This window comes from Suricata suricatta, chromosome 6 (genome assembly GCF_006229205.1).
Source record: "Suricata suricatta isolate VVHF042 chromosome 6, meerkat_22Aug2017_6uvM2_HiC, whole genome shotgun sequence".
In the NCBI taxonomy this organism is placed as follows: Eukaryota; Metazoa; Chordata; class Mammalia; order Carnivora; family Herpestidae; genus Suricata; species Suricata suricatta.
In genome coordinates this window covers 69,501,001-69,521,299 of record NC_043705.1, presented here as the reverse complement: position 1 = coordinate 69,521,299, position 20,299 = coordinate 69,501,001, and the positions used below count along the sequence as shown (strand labels likewise).

General features: G+C 39.9%; 1 protein-coding gene across 1 annotated transcript in view; it reads right to left on the bottom strand.

The window, feature by feature from the left end:
* The window catches only part of FAM81B (family with sequence similarity 81 member B), a 55,948-nt gene that overhangs the window by 24,556 nt on the left and 11,093 nt on the right, over positions 1 to 20,299 (bottom strand). Inside the window, 2 exon segments of the mRNA XM_029941228.1 lie at positions 7,295 to 7,413; positions 13,275 to 13,518. Of these exon segments, the coding sequence (XP_029797088.1) occupies positions 7,295 to 7,413; positions 13,275 to 13,518 (363 nt within the window).

Genomic DNA, 20,299 nt, shown 5'->3' with positions numbered 1-20,299 from the left:
CCCTGAGGAAGCACCCCTACAAGATCAGTAGCTATGATTTAATAATTCCTGTCTCCCCGTGCAGAAACACACACCGCCAGCCTAACACCACATGCTGACTTGTTTTGTCTACCCGGTTGTCCAATGATTCTTTATTCTTGATGTTCAGTAACTTCAACCAGGATTTTTTTGTTTGTTTTGTTTGTTGAGAGAAAAAGAGAGAGAGAGAGAGAGAAGAAGAAGAAAGAGAGCACACCCATGAGCACAAGTGGGAGAAGGGCAGAGAGAGGGAGAGAGAGAATCCGCAGCAAGGTCCAAGCTGAGAGCGTGCTGCCTTGATCTCACACGAACAATTAGATCATGACCTGAGTGGAAGTCAAGAGTTGGACAGGATGATTAACCAACCAATATGCCCATGGGCCCCTTAACCAGGATATTTTGATTCAGTTGTTCTTATATCAATTTTTCTTTGAATTCTAGTTTTGATTTATAAATTCAAATCTCCATTTCAAGGAAGTTTTCTTCTCTTATATGCATGAAGAGCTTTTTCCTAAAGAATTTATTCTCTTTCTTCTTCAGGTGGTCCTAAAGGGTCTATATTGAATATGTTTTACTTGTCTCCTCTATATATCATTTTTCTACAACCACTTTTATATGGAAAAACATTTTCTTTTCATTTTTTATGGTGTGCTCATGTTTGCTTTTAAAAATACATTATTATTTTTAGTTGTATTTATTTCATTTCAGGGGCTTTCAAAACATTTCATCTCTGTGATGTTTTAATTTTTTTCTACCTTATTCCTGAGCAAGTCCAGCTTACCTATCTTGCTCTGTTATGTGATCATCTCTTTTTTGGGGAAGCCCTTTTATTTAGTATTTTTAATCATTTTTATTTTATCAACGTAAAACATGCCTATAGCTTAGAAGTCAATAAAAACTAAAAGGCTAATAACAATCTGTGGCGAATAAACCTGGGAATTTCCTGAGCTTGCACGGATGGGTTAACGAGGCATAAAGGAATAGGAAGCCGCAGGATGAAGGCATCCTAGAATTGATAAACAAGATGAGGTATTCAGGGCAGCAGCGCCCCCACGATTTAGTACAAGATTTAGTACAACAGCGAGCAGAGAGCTGCTTTCACACGAAGGAAGGACCAAAATAGGTAAACAGTGCTATAGACTGAAGCAGGGCATGGATGCTCAGATCGGGCTAATTAGCAAAAGAAAGGTGCCTTATCGACCCTGAGGTAGCGAGCTCTGTGTTTCCTGTCCCCTAGGCAAGTTTAGGTAAATAGACAAGGTGCCTCCTGTCTGCTGTAAAGAACCATCGGCCTGGCGCCTGGATTTTGTTCTGTATTGCCCCAAGCCCCTAACACCCTGTATCTTCAAAACCCCCTTTCCTCACTCCCATGAGTTAATGTTCAGTTTCATTGTCTGTCTGTGCACGTCCATCACGCTTGTAAGCCTTCTGATCGTAATAAAAACGGAGCAGGGACCCTTACAGGGGGCTCTTGTCTCTTCCCAGACATTAGCATCTCTTTAATCCTGCATCCACTCTTGCTGGACAAGAGAGAACTCCGGAAGTCTACAACAACAAACTACAATGGTTCCTTGCTCTCCCTCTTCCTGCTTTTCCCTGGAGACAAGAGTCTGTCTTTACCTAGATTCAGTTTCCTGGTGCTGCCAACACCTCAGCCTTTTGAGAATTGTGTGGTATGAAACCAGATCATTCTCAGCTTATCCCACAGGTTTAAAACTGAATTTTTTTTTTTTTACATCTGTTAAGTCAGTTTCCACATGTCTATTTTCTAGGTCCCAAGATTTCTATGCTGATATCCTCTGTCTTTGTGGGTCTGTTTTAAAAAGAAACATTGTTTGTTTTTTTGCAGATTTAGTGGGAATTTGGGAAGGAGCAAACTTACATCTGATTGCTGTTTAATTAGCAATCTGCTTTAATCTTTTTCCTTTTTTCTTAGCTTTTTTGACAGGAGGAGAACCTCTGGTTTGAACTCCTCATGTGTCTTTCTGGTAATTCTTCTCACTGACGTTTGCTCATCAGCTTCATGTTTTCTGTGTGCCTATCGATAATGGTGGGGCCGATTTTTATGCACAGGCTAGGTTCTACCTAACTATCGTGCTTACATCTTTGGCTGATTCTGACAACCTGCAGAAGATCACCAAGTGTATGTGTGGGGAGGAGTAGACCACATCCTCCACTGAGGCTTACAGTATCAAATCTGTTATTTCCTTAGGCCCTGCACGGTGGGGGAGTGCACATCTCCCCTCTTCCTCCTCAAAAACCGTACTGGTGTGTTTCACAGCCAATCACTGAGTCCTAGATTTTCAGTCGTGACTCTATAGGCCCACTCCACTTCCTCTGCCTGGAGCATGTCAGCATTTCTCTCGGTTATGAATTTGCAAGCACAGAGCTTCTAGATGCTAAATAACACAGATGCATCCTCAGCTACACTCCTCAGCTGCTCTGTGTCACTGACCTGATTCTCGAAAGGGACATTTCCTGTCTGTCTGTCCTGTGACCCGCCTGAGCCCTTAGCGTAATACTGCTCCATTCAAATTATTTAGCTGTACCTTTTAGGATTACAACTCTTGATTTGGAGCGCATCGTTATGTCTACGGTCTGAGGAAGTCTATCAGTCCAGACCTGACAGTATTTGTAAGCGAACTCTGTGGTTAGCAGTTGTGGCAACTCCCAAGTTCTATTAAAGACGGAGTTTTTGCTTCCCTTCTTCTACTTTTAACTGGGTTTAAGATGTCGCAAGTGAGAGGAGTAGCGTAAAAATATCTTTATTCAACTATCTTTAACCAGAAGTTCCTGCTCTTAATTTTTCAAAAGTTGACAATAACCATGATATCATTCCTCCAAAGAATATGATTTTTGCTTTTAATTGCATAGCAACACAATATTATTTTTCTTAAAAGAAAATCTGCTTTTGGGTCCCAAATGGCCAAATGTAGCCGGAAGTTCGGTGTCCTCAGGCTGCTACTGCAGACTGTAAATCCTGGCCATCTCTGTGGATGCTCTTTACATATTTGCTTTTCCTCATTTGTACCTGAGATTATCATCCACTCAATGGAGAAGAGGGTATCAAAAGCAAGCCAGACAACTCATCTCATCTCATCTCAACTCAACTCATCTCATTGGAAGCACTTGCTTTTACACTGCGCCTGTTTCAGAGTAGGAAATAGGGTGTAAAATTCAAAGCACACTGTCATTATTAAATATTTAGTTGGATTTATGCAGCAGGAAAATGTTTTCTCTGAATTTTGTTAAAATAATAAACTTAATCTCAGTTATGCCAAAATACTCATTGGAATTAAGGCCAGTATATGTGGAAAGATAGTAATTAATCTTTCACCGCCTGTCTATTAGTCCCTTGCCTGGCAAAAATACACAGAATGGGAGAGGAAGGCTTATGGCTTTTAGTCAGATTCTGTCTCAGATTAACAAATAAGATAAAGAAATTTTCATAAAAAGGAGATATTTCAAGGGAAAATAAGACCTCAGCCTAAAATTACTACCTAAGATTCAAGGGGAAGGTAATTAAGCAATTGAAGAGTAAAATGGAGAAATAAAAGGCTCTTGATTTTCTCTTCTCGTCTGTATGTACCAAATAAACAGCTCCACACAGATCAGTTCCCTCTGAGAAAAATCCAGAAACTAATGTAAAGACTTCTGCTTATCAGGCAACTAAGAATATACCCACATTGGGGCATCTGGGTGGCTCAGTTGGTTAAGCATTCATATTTGGCTAAGGTCATGATATGAGTTTGGGCCCTAGACCGGGCTCTGTGCTGACAGCTCAGAGCCTGATACCTGCTTCAGATTCTGTGGCTCCCTCTCTCTGCCTCTCCTCTGCTCCTCCCTCAGTTGCACTCTGTCTCTCTCTGTCTTTCAAAAATAAATAAACATTAAAATTTTAGAAGAATATACCCACATTGAAATGGGAAGGAAAAGCTGAGACATACACTCATGCTGTAAACCCCATTCTTGGCACAGTGCCTTCCTTCCAGTGGGAGGAGAACCGCCAAACCTCAGCTTTTTCCTGAGGAGAGAAGGGTTTGGACCACACATCTAGCACTCCAACTTTTACAGCTGCTACCGGAGAGACTGGTTTCCAAACCACCCAGCTCTGAGAGCTGATGGGGCTCATTTGGAAGTCCCCTGGGACCATAGAAAAAAGAGGTAGCTTTAAATAACCACAAGATTAAACAATGGACAAAGGTGGGGGCACCTGGGTGGCTTAGTTGGTTAAGCAACTGCCACCTTTCGCTCAGGTCATGATCTCACAGTTGGAGCTACGCATCGGACTTTCTGCTGTTAGCACAGAGCCTGCTTTGGATCCTCTGCCCCGTCTCTCTCTGCCCTCTCTCACCTCAATCTCTCTCTCTTTCTCTCTCTCTCAAAAGTAATTTCTTTTTAAAAAAGGACAAAGCATATGAATAGACAGTTATCCACAGACAACATACAAGGGACCAGCAAGTACATGAAGAGGTGCTCAGCATCACTGATCATCAGGAAACTGCAAGTCAAAACCACAAGGAGATATCACCCTACACCTGTTAGGGTGGCTGTTCTCAAAATAATAAAAAGATAACAAACATTGACTAGTAGGTAGAGAAAAGAAAAGCCTTGTATATTGTTGGTAAGAATGTAAACTGTACAGCCATTATAGAAAACAGTATGAAGGTTCTTCAAAAAACTGAAAATAGAATTATTACATCATTCAGCAAAACCTCTTCTGGATGTATATCCAAGGGACATGAAATCAGTACTTGGAAGGAGTATCTGACTCCCACATGCCCATGTTCACTGTAGCAATATTCACAATAGCCAAGATATGGAAACAACCTAAGCATCTGTTGATAGGTGAATAGATAAAGAAATTGTCACACACACACACACACAAATTATTATTCAGACTCAAAAAAAAGAGATATTGTCATTTATGAATACATAGATAAAATTATAGAACATTACAATAAGTTAATTAAGGTAGACACAGAAATAAAAAAGGGACATGATCTCATATGGAACCTGAAAAAGTCAAATATATCGAAGCAGAAAGTAGAAGGCTGGTTACTCAGGGTGTGGAGTTGGAGCACATGGGTAATGTTGGTGGAAGAGTACAAAGCTGCAGGTTAGGTAGGAAGACTGTGCCTAGAGACCCAATAGTGTGACGACTATAGTTAGTAATGTACTGAAGAATGGAAATATGCTAAGAAAGTAGATTTCAGATTTTATCACACACATAAAATGGTAACTATGTGAGATATGTTAATTAGCTTGACCATAGTAATCATTTTACAATGCATGTATATATCAAATCATTTTGTAGACTTTAAATAGAAACAATTTATATTTTTTAAAAGGAAACAAAAAAGAAAAAAGAAGTTGAAGTTGAGCAAAAATAATTGTATATCTTATTCTTAATATTATTCTCTTCATGTCTTGGTTTCACTTAAATCTGTTATTTTGTCTTATATGTAAGGCAGGATTTAGAAAAATACTGGGCTTGTAATGGTTTGCAGAAAAAATAAATAGTTGAGGTGTCATCAGCACACCACCAAGTGGAACCAAATTCCAAGTTTTATTCAAAACAGATGTTTGATATTATCTTTGCAAAGTCGTGGCACATCTAAGTAGGAGGGTGGGTTTGTTAGTGTTTTTTCTATTACATTGCATCACAACTTACCCAAATACTAAAAACTTTCCTTTGTGTGTATGAGATATTAATAAGAAAATACATAATTTTGTATATTTTAGATGTATAAACATTTATTTATGCATAATACAATTACATATCTATCTGTGTGTGTGTGTGTGTACACATAGGTACTATTCCTATAGATTCTGTTTTCCTAATGTGTTACCTGGTCTAGAATTTCATGGCTCGTGCATTAGTTTAGGCCCTTGACATTTCCCACCTGTTTGCTGCAGAAGGCTTCCTTTCATTTTCATGCTTCCTTTCTGTATGCTACCATCTTAGCTACTGCTAGAATGTTCCTAAATATGTCATCTCTCTTACCTATAATCTTCCCATGGTTACTTAGAACCTTCTATATAAAGTTCAAACTTCTTACCTTGGCCCACAAGATCCCTCAGCAATCTGAACTACTTGTTAGCTTCATCTCCCAATCTCCCATCTCTCCCTAAATGCAAATCCCAAAATACCAAAGCTAAAACACTCTTCTTACAGGTAGCTCTTTGAGCACGTCACCATAATTCATCCCTCAGTTCATTTGCACTTATTTCCCCTCTTATGTAAAGTGCATTTCCTATTGTCCTTCCTGGTCTTGATAACTGCTATGGATGCTTCAAAACTAATTTCAAGTGTTACCTCCTCCAGGAAGACTTCCCTATGCCTCAGTCTGATTTGGATATTCCCTTAGCACTTCAAGCTTTCATTATAGTGTTTATCTGGTCACTTACATTTGGAGCTTTTTTCCCAGATAGACCACAAATCTGGGGTCATGAGGAATGGGAAGTGGACCATGTTGCTGAGTCCCTGAATCCCAGCACACTGCCTGGCATGTGGGTACATGGCATATAGCTTAATACATTTTTGTTGTTGAATTGAATAGACAGAAGCTCCAAAAGAAGTTTGGCTTAGATGCTAATCACCTAATTATTATATGGTCATTAACATTTCAGAGCAGATTTACAAGATGGAGGCTGAGCATTCCAGTAGAGAGAGTAAGGAGGTGATGCTACCATCATGTCGAGTTGCAAAGGTGTCCATAGTCAGCCGTTCACAAGTGACCTCTGATATGTCTACCTGAGCAGCCCTGCCATTGTCCATACCCACAGAGCTTTGTTAAACTGCATAGCATTACTTCTTTAGATTTAGAAATAGCATATGAAAGATGTTATTCAAAATTTTATCCATTTGGAAGTACATTCCTTTTGTTGCTTTTATTATGTAATTCTTATATATTTTAAATATTTTAATCATTAAAATCTGACTCATCTGGGAATTTTGTATGTGGCCTTGAGGGTGTGTCTTTGTACAGGTGTTGGCATTGAGACAGTTGAAAGCTGTAAATATAATACGATTCTCATCACTTGTAGATGGAACCAAAACTGGGTATTCTGTGTAAGGGGCCTTTAAGAGATCCCTTGAATCTTAGAGGTAGCATGAGGCTTTCAAATTGTGTCAAACACTTTCTCAACTAACACCTCATTAGTTTAGCATAATGTAAAGACAGTATCTGCTTTTCTACTATCTGGAACTTACTTGGGGATGAGAATTCAGGGGCAAGAACTGACTGCTGCTCATTGACATGCTTGTCCTCACCTGGCCACTCTGCCTCGAAGGTCTCCAACTCCTTGAAGGTGTCTGGTGTTTAGCTCCTGGACCGCAAAATTAGTTCCTGTGGCCGCCTGGTCTCGGGCTTTTATTTGGTGTTCTAAAATCTGTAATTTTAAGGGAAAATTCCCATTAATTTCCTACACCCCATGATAAAAAATATATATAATTCAAAGAACGCAAGGTTGCAAAATTGAAAGCCTTTCCTAATGAGGCTGACAGCGTAAATGAGTGAGAGAGTCCTATGTCAGAGAGAGGCACTCCCGGCTTTCTGTGAGGAAGGCAGTGATGGCCTGATTCCGGCTGATTGTTGCCAGGTAGGAATGGTGGCTCACCAGTGTTTCAACACAAGCCAGAAATCTAGATTTTATGTTAAATCTTTCAATTTTTAAATGTTGACATCTTGGTCAAAATCTTATGTAAACGCAATACGGGCCAAATAAAACATACTTATTGTGCTGTTATGGCCACGAGGTACCATGTGGCCGTCATTGGTACAAAAGCTTTTCACAAAAACCTATTCCAGAATTGGTAGGTTTAAAAGGGATCTTTACAATGCCTCGGGCAAGGCTCTTCACAGATTGAGTCAAAAGCACAGTAAAGCTAATACAACTAGCATATGCAAATATGAATCAAACTGTTCCACTCACAAGGAGTGATAAGATTTATTCTAAATTTGTTTGAGAACATGAGAGATTTATGACTTGAAGTTCATTCAGATTTTGTCCATGGGTATTCTTAGTCGTGGCTTCAGTAGGTCTTGGTATTCTGAAATAGAGCAGACTGTCTTCTACTCCCAGGCCAATGGTCCCAAGAACAGTGGCTTAAAAAATTTTCACACTTACATGTAAACATTAATTTAAAAAAAAATTCTGCTTGTCTATAGCAAAAATTTCTATCTTAGTTGACACTCAAACAAAATCCAAAGTAAAGGCATTTATTTAAAAAAACCCTTTTATTTATTTGTAAAAATGTGAGAGTATAAGACAAGTTCTTGATTTGGGGAAGCATTAGAGTTTAGTTGATATATATGATCAAGGCCTGAACTATGTCTAAATTTATGTTCATCAATTTTTTGAGGAAAAGATTTTTTGTAGCAAATGAATCATAGAAATTTTAAAGACTATATACAGGATCTTTCTCATTTGTAAACTGGCAGATTGAAACAACCCAAGAGCCAAAAAATCCCACAAACCCACAAAACAAGAAAACAAAAATAAAAACAAACAAACCTTTAGTTGAAAACATAGAAGTGTCAGCTGGAGGGTTTTTTTTGTTTTGTTTTCATTTGTTTTTGCATGACTGTGTCTTAGTCCATTCAGGCTAATCTAACAAAATACCACAGATTGGGTAGCCAATAAGCAAGAGACATGTATCTCTCTCAGTTCTGAGGCTTGAAGTCCAAGGTCAAGGTGGTGGCTCGGTCCAGTTCTGGTGAGAGCCTTCTCCGGGGCTGCAGACTGCCTACTTCCTACTGTGTTCTCACGTGGTGGCAGGAGCTTGGGATATTTCATAGGGGGGCACTGGTCCTAATCACGAGACCCCACCTCCTAACATCATCACCTGGGACATTAGATTTCTTTTTTTTTTTTTTTTCTTGAGCTAATGTTTTATTTTCTAATGGTTCTGTAAGCATAATCCATTCAAAATTATGTTTAGGAAATACAAAGTAATCATTCAGAAATGTATGATCAGAGAGGAAAAGTCATAAGTATAATATTGTGTACTGAGCTACATATATCATGGTGGGCAAAATAGTTATTCAACACTACCACCATTTTGAGCATGAGAAACTAAAGAAGTCTTGTTCAACTTGATTGGTTTTCTCCCTAAAACTTTCAGTTTATCCTCACTCATCTCTCCAATAAGTAAACATTTTTTGTTTAGTTGGTTTTATTTCTTTTTTATGTTTACCTCAAGGGACATTAGATTTCAACGAATGCATTTTGGGAGAGTGCGGAGAGACACAAACATTCAGACCATAGCAGTAGATGTTATTTTGCTTTGTTTTGGTAAAGAATAGTGAAAGAAAATGTGCCCTACTAAACACCACAACATATGAGATAATAATAAATAAATCAAGTGTAGCCAAATAGATATGCATATGTAAATAAATCAGTGTAATGTAATGAAGACCTTGGTAAGACCTTCATATAAGAAAGAAATGTGCTGGGGTGCCTGGATGGCGGTTGAGTGTCCAACTTTGGTTCGGGTCATGATCTCCCTGTTCATGAGTTTGAGTCCCGGGTCCACCTCTGTGCTGACAGCTCAGAGCCAGGAGCCTGCTTTGGATTCTGTGTCTCCCTCTCTCTCTGCTCCTCCCCTGCTCGTGCTATGTTTCTCTTTCAAAAATAAATAAACATTACAAAATTAAAAAAAAAAAGAAATGTGTTCTACTTGAAGCTCACAAATTAGTGGGGGAGGAATTTCACAAATGGTGTTGGGCTCTCTGGTTATTTACTCATAAAAAAATCTGTTTAGATTCTTACCTCATGACACACATCAATATAGATTGCAGGAAAGTAGTTTAAAAATATTAGTAGGCCATAAAAATAACAGATGATAGAGGTGATTATTTCAATTCTAAATGAAGAAATTTCTATTCTTAAAAATGAGAGAAATCACAGAGCAAAATATTGGAATGTTTAACCTTATAGAAAACTTGGTAGAAACATTATAAATATAACTGAGATATAAACAACAAACTGGAAAAACATAACCAATGTTAGGATTTCAATTATGTGCTGCAACTAGCATGCATTTTTAGTGAAAGCCCATTGTGCACATCATTTCCCGTCTTTGTGTTTGGTGTATTGGTTTGAAATCAACCACGGTGAGACTATGAACATCATGGAAATAGGCAAACCCTCCAACCGAGGTTTTATCCTCCAGAAAATATTTGCTTGCTGGTTGTTAAACTTTTGGGCAGCTACCAGCAGCTATTATCCTCAGGTAGTAAAACTCATCAAATCAATAAGAATTAAAAAGCACTCAAACTCCAAAAGATAAATTGGCAAACGACATTAGTAGACTATGGACAGAGAAAAATGCCAAGCGTTAGGGTCACTTTTAAAAAGTGAAAAAGAGAGTAAGATCTCACATCTCTCCCATCAAATCAGTAAAGTTAAAACAATACATCTCAATGCTGGTGTAGGCACAGAGAACAAGCACTCTGGTGTAATTCTAATGGAAGTATACTTAAGTATAAACTTTCCGGAAACCAATTTGGCAACGTGCACCAAGAGCCTTTACAGTGTCCACACCCTGGAGTTCCACTTTTAAAAACATATCCTAGGGAAATAAGCCAAATACAAACATATACTTATGAATAAGGGTATTTTAATATTAAGAGAATAATTTTAGCAAATCATGGTGTGTGCTCTGTACAAAGAATCTTTAATGACGTGAGAGTTTATAATATAAATTTATACTAAAGATTATGCTTACAAATGTAGTCTTGGCCTCCTAATGGACTATGTGGAAGGACTTGAGGGTAATGAATCTGGGTATTTGTAGAGATTGCCATTTGGTAGTGGAATTGCAAGAATTTTTTTCCCCCAGGTTTAAACATTTTTTCTGAAGCTTTCAAAATAATGACAATGAACCAGTATTGTTCTTAAAAGTTGGTGGGAAGAAGAAACAAAATAAATAAACAAAATAAATGTGATACATAAAATTCTCTTTCCTTGAGTTTAAAATAAATTAATTTTAAAATTTATAATTAGCTGCCAGGGTGAAAAACAAATAGTTTGAATATAAAAAGGAGCAAACAACTCTTGCAATTATGGTTGATGAAAAACACATAGACCCAGGTCACGCTTCAGTTCATACTCGAACCTGTCTTGCTGGTCAGTTAGAAATGGACTGACCTCATTAATGAGTTTAGGTTTTTAAAAAATACTTGAATAGCACCTATTTTGCTATAAAGAGCAGATAATAGTCTTAATTATTTAGTAAAGGCAGCCTAATAGTTTCTTCTTTATAATGTTTTAACTATGTTATCTATAGACTTTAAAATATTTCCGAATTCGGTTTTCCGCATGGACCAGTCCTCCACATTTTCCCTATATACTCCAACCCGTTAACAAGATGGCAACTATTTTGAGATTTTACAGTTTTTGGAAAACATTTTGTCTTTTCCTCAGAGCTAATCTAAGACAATCAGTTGTTATAGGAAAAGAAGCCCTTAACAAGATTTCTAAAGGGGTGTCTGGGTGGCTCAGTCAGCTAAGCATCCGACTTCAGCTCAGGTCATGATCCTGCCCTCAGAGTTTGAGCTCCACATAGGGCCCTGTGCTGACAGCTCAGAGCTGGGAGCCTGCTTTGGATTCTGTGTCTCCTTTTCTCTCTGCCTCTCCCCTACTCAGGCTCTGTCTCTCTGTCTCTCTCAAAAATGAATAAAAGTTAAATTTTTTTTTTAAATGAAGAGTATTTTACTGAGATATAATTAATATGTATTAAAAGGTACACACCAAAGTGTATATCTGAATGGATTTTGACAAATATAATCAACCATGTAACAACCATTTCTCATTTCTGAGAATGCTACTCTCCTGGCAATTAGCAGCAACTTTTAAATTAGTAACTTGGTTTGGTCATCATGCTGGAGGCACTGAGCAGCTGACCTCTTGTTGCTTTCTTACCACTATGATGCTAGAAACACTTTGTGAAGTGGTCCTGACTTTTAGGCACTGGAGGCATTTCAGTATGTGCTAAATACCAACAAAGTACCTTTTAAAAGTCCACTAAGATTTTTTTAAAACTTCCATATTCCCTCTAATGCATCATAGGGTGTGGCAGACCCTACAGATAGAAAATAAATTAATAAATGTCCTTTGCTTTATAAACAAGGAAATCTTTGCTGGCTTAATTGAATGAGTTTTGTCTGTCTGTCTGTCAAACCTACTATATTCTCTGACAGTAAAAGAAGACATTTATTATGGGAATTATCATAAAATTTCATAATAATTCTTCAAATTTCTAGTCAGTTTCCCAAAGTGTATTCTCGGTGACTCTTGTCTGAAAGTTGCCCCAGGTTCATCATGCCTATGGCACTTTAAAACTGCTAAAAAAAAGTTGTAGTGAAAGCCTGTTTATTTTGGTGTAGCCCAGACAGATATTTCTTTTGTGATCAGAAATTCTCTTTTCCATTTAACATCTTAAACATCATTCATTCGGGAAATATGTAGAGTGCTGACTACCTACCAAGTGCTGTTCTCATCTGTTGTGTGATTTCATAATGAAAAAAACCCCCAGAATCTTTGCCTTTATATATTAAAATATGTCTATTCATATATTAGAAGGGGAAAACAAGCAATTAACAAATATAGACTATAAATTTGCATATCACACGGATATCTATAATGTAAAGTTTTAAGGAAGGTTGTGACTACTGGGTAGGGAAGGGTGCCGTTCTACAGAATGCCAGGGAAATCCTCTCAGATAGGGTGATAACTGAGCAGAGACTTCAAGGCAAAGGAGAACATTTCACTGGAATATCTAGGGGAAGATGATTCAGCCAGAGTGAATAGTAAGTGCCAAGGCCCTAAAGCCAGAACATGTTTGGTGTGTTCTAGGAAGCGCTGGGAGAGCCAGTGTGGTCACAATGAAAGAAGTGAGGGGGTGGGAGATGGGGAAAGGGAGGGCTGGGGTCAGACCATCATCGCCAGTGCATTATGAAAAGCTCTATTTGAAACAATTCCACAAAAGCAATCTCGGGAATTGAGATTAAAATAAGCACCTAAGCACAATGTCTGACATACTGTTAAACAATTCTCTCTGCTGTCACAAAATAGGTATTAAATGCTTTTTTAATAGAATGTCCTTCTACTTTTTGGCACACACGGGGCACCATGTTGTAATCACTTAATCTTAAGCTCTAGTGAATCGTTTCTGTAGTTGAAAGTGTTACTGGTGGTGATCATCGTTGTCAAGCAAAGATGCCGACGTATGGGAAATGAAGAATTACCTCAATATTTTGGCTCAGTTTTTTGACGATGCTCGTGATGGTCTGGATATGGCTTTCCAGTAGCTTCCTGGCAAGCAACTCCTCTTTTTGAAAGCCTTGGGACCCTTGAAGACAAGCAGAGATGTCTTCCTTGATGCGAAAGGCTTGTTCAAGGAGGAAGGTGATGGTGCGCTCCTGGGTGTTCAGTCTGTCTTCTAGCTGGCTTCTCTGGGCGTTTGGAATCGCAGGAAGAAAAGCATGACCCCTGGTCAAGGACAGGAAACAACAGAGGTGTTTCAGGAATGAGTTGGAGGAGCCAGAATCCAAACTTGTCTTTTCACTTAACTTCCACACTGACTCCCCTGTGAGAAGCTGGAGAGGACTTTAAAGCAACTGGCCTGGTTGGAACCCTGGTTTGTCTCTCATCTCACAAGATCTGACTTCTGCCTTGGTCTTGCAGTAGATATTTTTCATGTTTTCTAAGCAGGAGTCGTTTTCTATTTTACCCACTATTCTTATAAGCCAAGTTGGATCCACATACATTTAATACTTGAGAATTCTACATTGAGGAAAGAGCTGGCGACTAAGTTGGAAGACATGATAGCTCAAAGGCAGAGATTCGCAGAAGAATCAGAATTTTCATGAAAAAGTAAACACAATAAATGAGAAAAAGAAACAGGCTAGAGCTCTTAAGCATTAGGGTAAAGAAACATGTAAAATTCTGATAGCCCCTATTGGCATTAGTATATTACTCTTTCCTTTCACCAATAAGCCGCTTAAAGGACAAGCTACTTTGTCTTTTTCTTTATTGAATCCACTTTGCTTGGTTCTGTGACCTAGTCTCTGAAGAAAGAAATGAGTGACACAGTTCCTCAGGAGTAAAATTTCCTGGGTGCCCATGGTCTTGACCAGCAAGCTGACCTGGCGTGACGGCTGACTTCCTATCCTCTCTTCCTCCTAAAATCTAGGAGGGCCTAGAAAGAAAAATTAGAAAACTGCCCTTTTTAGGCAGTGGGGGCTATTTTAAAATGGATAGTGTGTGGGGAGGTGCAGTGAGTGCCATGATGTGCCCCCAGCTCCCTTTTTAGGAAGGAGGGAGTTATTACTCCAAGTGTTGGGTATGCTGCTGGCTGACAGACTTCAGCTGATAGCTTCTCTGGGAGCCACCTTGGTGAAGACAGTCACTTTGCTGATGGCCATATCCATTTCCTGGGGCAGCCTGAAATTAGTGATTGGTCACTGTGTGGGTGTAAAGACCTGGCACACTTGCTTTATCTCAGAACAACTTGGAAGGACCATCCCTGCTTCAGGGCTCCCTGTGGAATTGTATCACAATACTTTTTTTTCCTTCCATTCTCGGCAGTGACCCCAGAGCACTCCTTAATGAGCCTTCTGTTTACCAATCTCTGTCTCAGAGCCTGTTTCCTGGGCAACCCAACCTCAGACAGGTGGCCACTTTGGCCTGGGGCAAGAGATAGTTCTTCGAGGCGGTGGGAGTGTAAAATGGGGAAAAAGGACTGTTGTAGGTCTACTCCTGTTTCTTCTCCTTGATAGTCTTGGGATAAACTGCTCTAGTTGTAAGAAACTTGGGAGAAAAACTGACCTTGGGCATTTGCTTTTATGCCTTCCTACTTCCATAGGCTCCAGGTGTGGGAAAGCCACTGGTCTCCTAAGGTGACATCCTTCTGAGAAGCAAAAGTGAAGACCTGACAGCACAAGTTATGTCGTAGAATGGGGAGGGTCAGTTGAGATTTTACTGGGCCAGGGGCTCATCCGTGCCCTGTCCCCTGAGTTTATTGGAGTTGACAGGACTCCATTGGAGACTGGGTCTGGCCAAAACCCCCAGGGGAAAATTAACTCACAGGACAGAATAACAAGACATTTGAGGAGCACAGTCTCCTCCAAAACCAACTAGCCAACAAATAACCTGCTGGATTATAGATCCCTACGTAAGAAAAACATTCAGATACATGCAACAAGACATTTTTTTAAAAGGCTAATAAACAATAAAACAAGGGAAGATGTTAGCAAAATGAAAACAAAAACTAGAAAGTGTAGAAAAGTAAGCAAGTAAAAAATAATGGTTGAAATAAAGAAAAAAGATGGGAAATATATTAAGGAGAAAATATCTGAAGAATGAAAATGTAATTTGGAAGACCAGAATGCAGAAACTAATCAGACAGAAGGAAGGGTCACCAGGTCAAACTTTGAAACTCATCTGTAGGGCTACAAAATCCAATGTTAAGCCTAACTCTCCTATAGTCCTATAATTTCAAGAGATAATAAGCAGAAGCAGGGGACTCACTTTGATGCTACTCATGTGACCTAACAGAGTGACAACAGGAATGACACACATCATATTCACTCTTTTCTTAGTTGCTTCTTCCTTTCTTTGTCCTGGCCGCCATTATCTCCTCTACTTCTGCAGCCCATCCATAAGTGCATCCTCCACACAGAAGCTAGAATGGTCTTTCTAAAAGTCTAAGACCCTCCAAGGGCTTATCCATTATCTGAAAATAATATTCTTGCTCTCCTTTCCAACCTCATCTCCTCCACTCTTCCATCCATTGACTCCCATTCAACCACATGCATCTTCTTTCCATCCCTCACACATGCAAAAATAGTTCCTTGCTCAGAGCCTTGGCACTTGCTGTTCTTTCAGCTTGGAATGCTCTTCCCTGCAGTCATTTCATGGCTGCCTCCTTCTCAACGATTTTTTCTGAAATTCAATATGCCCTCTTCACACAAGTCTTTCCCTAGGTCACTTTCTATCATAATACCCCATTTCTTCTCCCCAGCATCTGTCATTACCTAAAATGATCTTAATTGTGTTTATTTTCTACCCTCCATCACTAGAATGAAAGCTCCCTAAGGGCAGGTACTTTATCTAAGTTGTTTTCCACAGTGTCTCCAACACTGAGAAGAGTGCCTGACACAGAGTAGGTAGTCAGTAAAAATTTATTGACCAACTAATTGGTCTGACTGGACTGTTTGTTCGCTTAAGACTCTGTTGTTGGAATTGGGGGTGGGGATGGTGCAGTAAAGCCACAGTTGTTAGAGCCTCAAGGTTTACAGCTTCTCTTGAGCAGTGCACAACAGCCTCGGCTGGGTGAGGTTCCTCTTTCCTATCACCTGCACATCTGAGGAACAAAGAAGGCTTTGCTAAGGGTTTCATTAGATTCCCTCTACCACTAATTTGGCTCAAAAATGTTCTGGAATATTACCAAATGGGACCTATATATATATATGTTCCATTCCTCTAAAACCCCAACATGCTGACAGTGCTCCCGTTGATTGGATGTATGAGTCACAGGCAGAAGGCAAGAGAATGTCAGGCCCTACTAATGGTGACACATAGCCCCGTGGTAGACAACAGATTTACTTGTTACCTTCCATGAGCCAGTGCTTCTTTCTGGCTTCTCCAGGACCTGCAGCCTGGATGTGCCAGGGGAAGAGAAGCTGGTCCTTAGCCTTCAGTCCTTTTTGGCTACAATCTTGACATCAGCCACTAGCACATCTGAGAGCAATTGCTGACAGCATGGAGCCTGTGGGATTCTCTCTCTGTATTGCTCTCTCTTTCTGCCCCTCCCCCAGGGGCGTGTGTGCACACGCATGCATGCCTGCCCTCTCTCTCAAAAATAAATAAACTTACAAAGCATGTGGTTTTGCAACTGACCTTGCTAAATCAACAACTGGAAAAACACATATATTAACATTTTCAATCTTCTAAGAGTTTCCTGATACCCAAATGATACCCAAATGGTTAAAAATTGAGTAACAGTATGTGCCCACTCTGATTCTTTTAGTAAGTTAAAAGAGAGAGAGAGAGAGAGAGTGAAAGGGGGAGAGATAATCCACTGTTTTATTAGTATATTATATCAGTGGGACTTACATCTAAATTTAACTGTGAAAGGAAAGAAATGACTGAATATACCTGAGTAGTCCAGATGGAATTACTAAGCACAGGAGAAAGAATTCCCAGGGAGCCTTTTCAGACAGATATTTGGGCTTTACATAAAGCATTGATTATGTAGCTGACAACGGAATCTGAACAGATTTCCCACGGACTCTGAGTTCTGTTTCTCTGCGATTCGGTGTGACTTGGACCAGCTGTGCTGTTGCTGGCAGAGGCATCCGTGCCTGGGGCCTCTCACTTCTCTGCCTGTTCTGTTCTTGTGAATCGAGCACTAAATTTACTTGGGAGATTCTGATAAACATTCCATCCACCTGCAGTACTCAAGAGGCAGAAACTGGAACATTTTAGCTCTTTTCTAGAACAATGAAGAGTATAACTAACGAGAATTTTCATTTTTGGGAGATCTATTGTGACTGGTTCTCTTCTTGGTGCCTAGAGTCCTGTGAAACACACACACACACTCGTATGTAAAGTGAAATTTTAGAGAACATTTTGATGCCTAACGAAAATAACCTGTAAGCTTATGTGGAACACAGAAATTGAAAAAAAATTTTTCTGTAGTTTCTCTGTTGCCTATTTCTAACCACCCTGGCAAATGGATTTTGGCAGCTAGAGAAGCCTCCATTGCTGAATGCTCGAGGGCTGCGACGGAGGTAACTCCAGTTTCATGGGTACAGGTGGGGAAGAGGGAGACCAAAGCCAACAGGGTTGTGCCAGCATGAGGTCTGCCTGAAGGAGCCTGGAGGAGAGGACTCTGCTAGGACATGGCTAATAAGAGACCAGAGAAGGAGACTGGTTGTGGATAGTTTCTAGCAAAAAAAGTTATGCACTGAGGCAAATACTTCATGTTGGTAAAATTTTCATTAAAATTACAGGATTAATAACGCACCTGTTGTGATAGGATTTCCTGTGGGAGGCATTCGGTTGGCAAGTGTTCCAGAGTCTGTGTGAATGAGGGCATGATGGGTTACACATATAGTTTTGATGATGTTTGGAGTTCTTGCAGCATCTTGTACTGCTTTTGTGACACTTTCCCCTATTGCCTTGCTGTTTGGGGGGTGTACATGTTATTTATGTGAGTCTTCAGGGTAAAGAACAATGTATTTGGAGTCAGAAGATAAGGGTTCAAGTGTCTCTGCCACTTATTATCTTTAACCTTTCTTAGGTTGTCCAGAGGAGAGCTCATTATGTCCTGTGGAGATAATGATTCCTGCCCTACCCAACTGATCGAAAGATATGAATTTACTTAGTGTACTTGAAGTGATTTGTAATGTCTATAAGTATTGTATACATATGTTCTTACAATAATTATTAGATGGAATTATGGGCTGAATTATATCCCCACAAGATATGTTGACGTTCTAACTCCTAATACCTCAAAATGCTACCTTATTTGGAAATAAGGTCATTGCACATGTAATTAGTTAGGATGAGGTCAGAGGGGGGAGGGTGGGACCATATTCCAATATGGCTGATGCCCTCATAAGAAGATGGCTATGTAAAAATGAAGACATATGGAGACTATCATGTAAAAATGGTGGTAGAACTTGAAGTGATATATCTAGAAGTCAAGGAGCACTGGAAATCACCAGAAGCTGAGAGAGGACTGAAAAAGATTCTCCCTCAGAACCCTCAGAGAAAAACCAACCCTTCTGACGCCTTGGTTTCAGACTTCTAACCTCTAGAACTGTGAGGCGATAAATATCTGTTCTTTTAAGCTACCTAGCTTGTGATACTGTGTTATGAAAGCCCTAGGAAACTAATACAGATGGTAAGTTATTTAAGGGGAGTTCCTAGCTGTGGAGAAATGTAAGGAATTTATTATTTCAGTCTTATTTCTACACAATACTCATAGTTGATATGTCATTTTAAAATTTAAAAAAAAAATTTATTTGTTTATTTTTAAAAGAGAGAAATAGAGAGCACAAGTTGGGGAGGGGCAGAGAGAGGGAGAAACAGAATCCCAATCAAGCTCTGCACCGTCATCAGAAAGCCCAATGTGGGGCTTGAACTCACGAACTGTGAGATCATGACCTGAGCTGAGATCAAGGGTGGGATGCTTAACCAACTGCACCACTCAGGTGCCCCTAACATGTCATTTTTATAAGCATCATTTCATTTTCATCCCCACAACTACCCCCATAGCATAGGTAAAAATTGTTCTCAATTCAGATGAAAACTGAGGCTTGGAAGTTGTCAGTCACTCAGTTGGGAAATATTTTAACTTACTTCTTTGACTCTTTCCTACATCACAGCAGCTTTGCTTAGACTATGTAGTCGCTCTTCATGTTATATTGTGTTTTCTCAGAATATATTATGTAATTAACCTTTCCTCTGCTTGGCTCACATCTCACCATGGAATCCTAAGGGACATCTCTGAAGTCCAGAGGCTGGAGGGGCTCCCTCTCTGCTCTAGAAAACTGAGTCTGGCTCAACCTGACCTCAGTGCATTTCTCAGACTTGAGCAGAAGCTCAAAGGTGTGGCGGGAATCCAGGGGGCCTCCTGGGGCGGAGGGACCGAGCTTCATCTGGGCAGGCCCTGCCTTGATTGATATGTGGGTGCAGTGGGTTGTGCCCAATTCCAATAGCTGTGTCTGCTCATAGCAGAGTCTTGCCCATCACAGGGGGAGGGGGGCAGGGAGAAGATGCTAGAGAGGAGCAAGAGACTGCACTGTGGCTGACGGCAGCACCTCCCAGGCACAGCTAGGATGCTGAGAGACCAGGCTGGCCACACCTCGTAGAGGGGTCCTAGTGGAGAAAGATCAGAAATCTATGGTTGTATCATATCTTCTATGGTCCAGAAATGGGTTGGAGGTGAAATATCCGTGTGTGTGTGTGTGTGTGTGTGTGTGTGTGTGTGTGTGTGTGTGTATGTGTGTTTATTGAGAGGATGGCTGGCAGGGAATGTGGATAGAGGTGTGCTTAAGGAAACAGGTTTTGGAATGACTTAGACATAGGTCTCTGGATTAGAATCTTGGCTCTGCCATAGTATTATGTGCACTTGGACAAATATTTGACCCCAGGGTCTTCATCTTGAAAATAGTGACACTGTGCCCCTGTTAGGGTTATTGAGAGGATTAAATGAGAAGATTAACATGGACTAAGAACTAAAATCTTTAACAAAAAATGT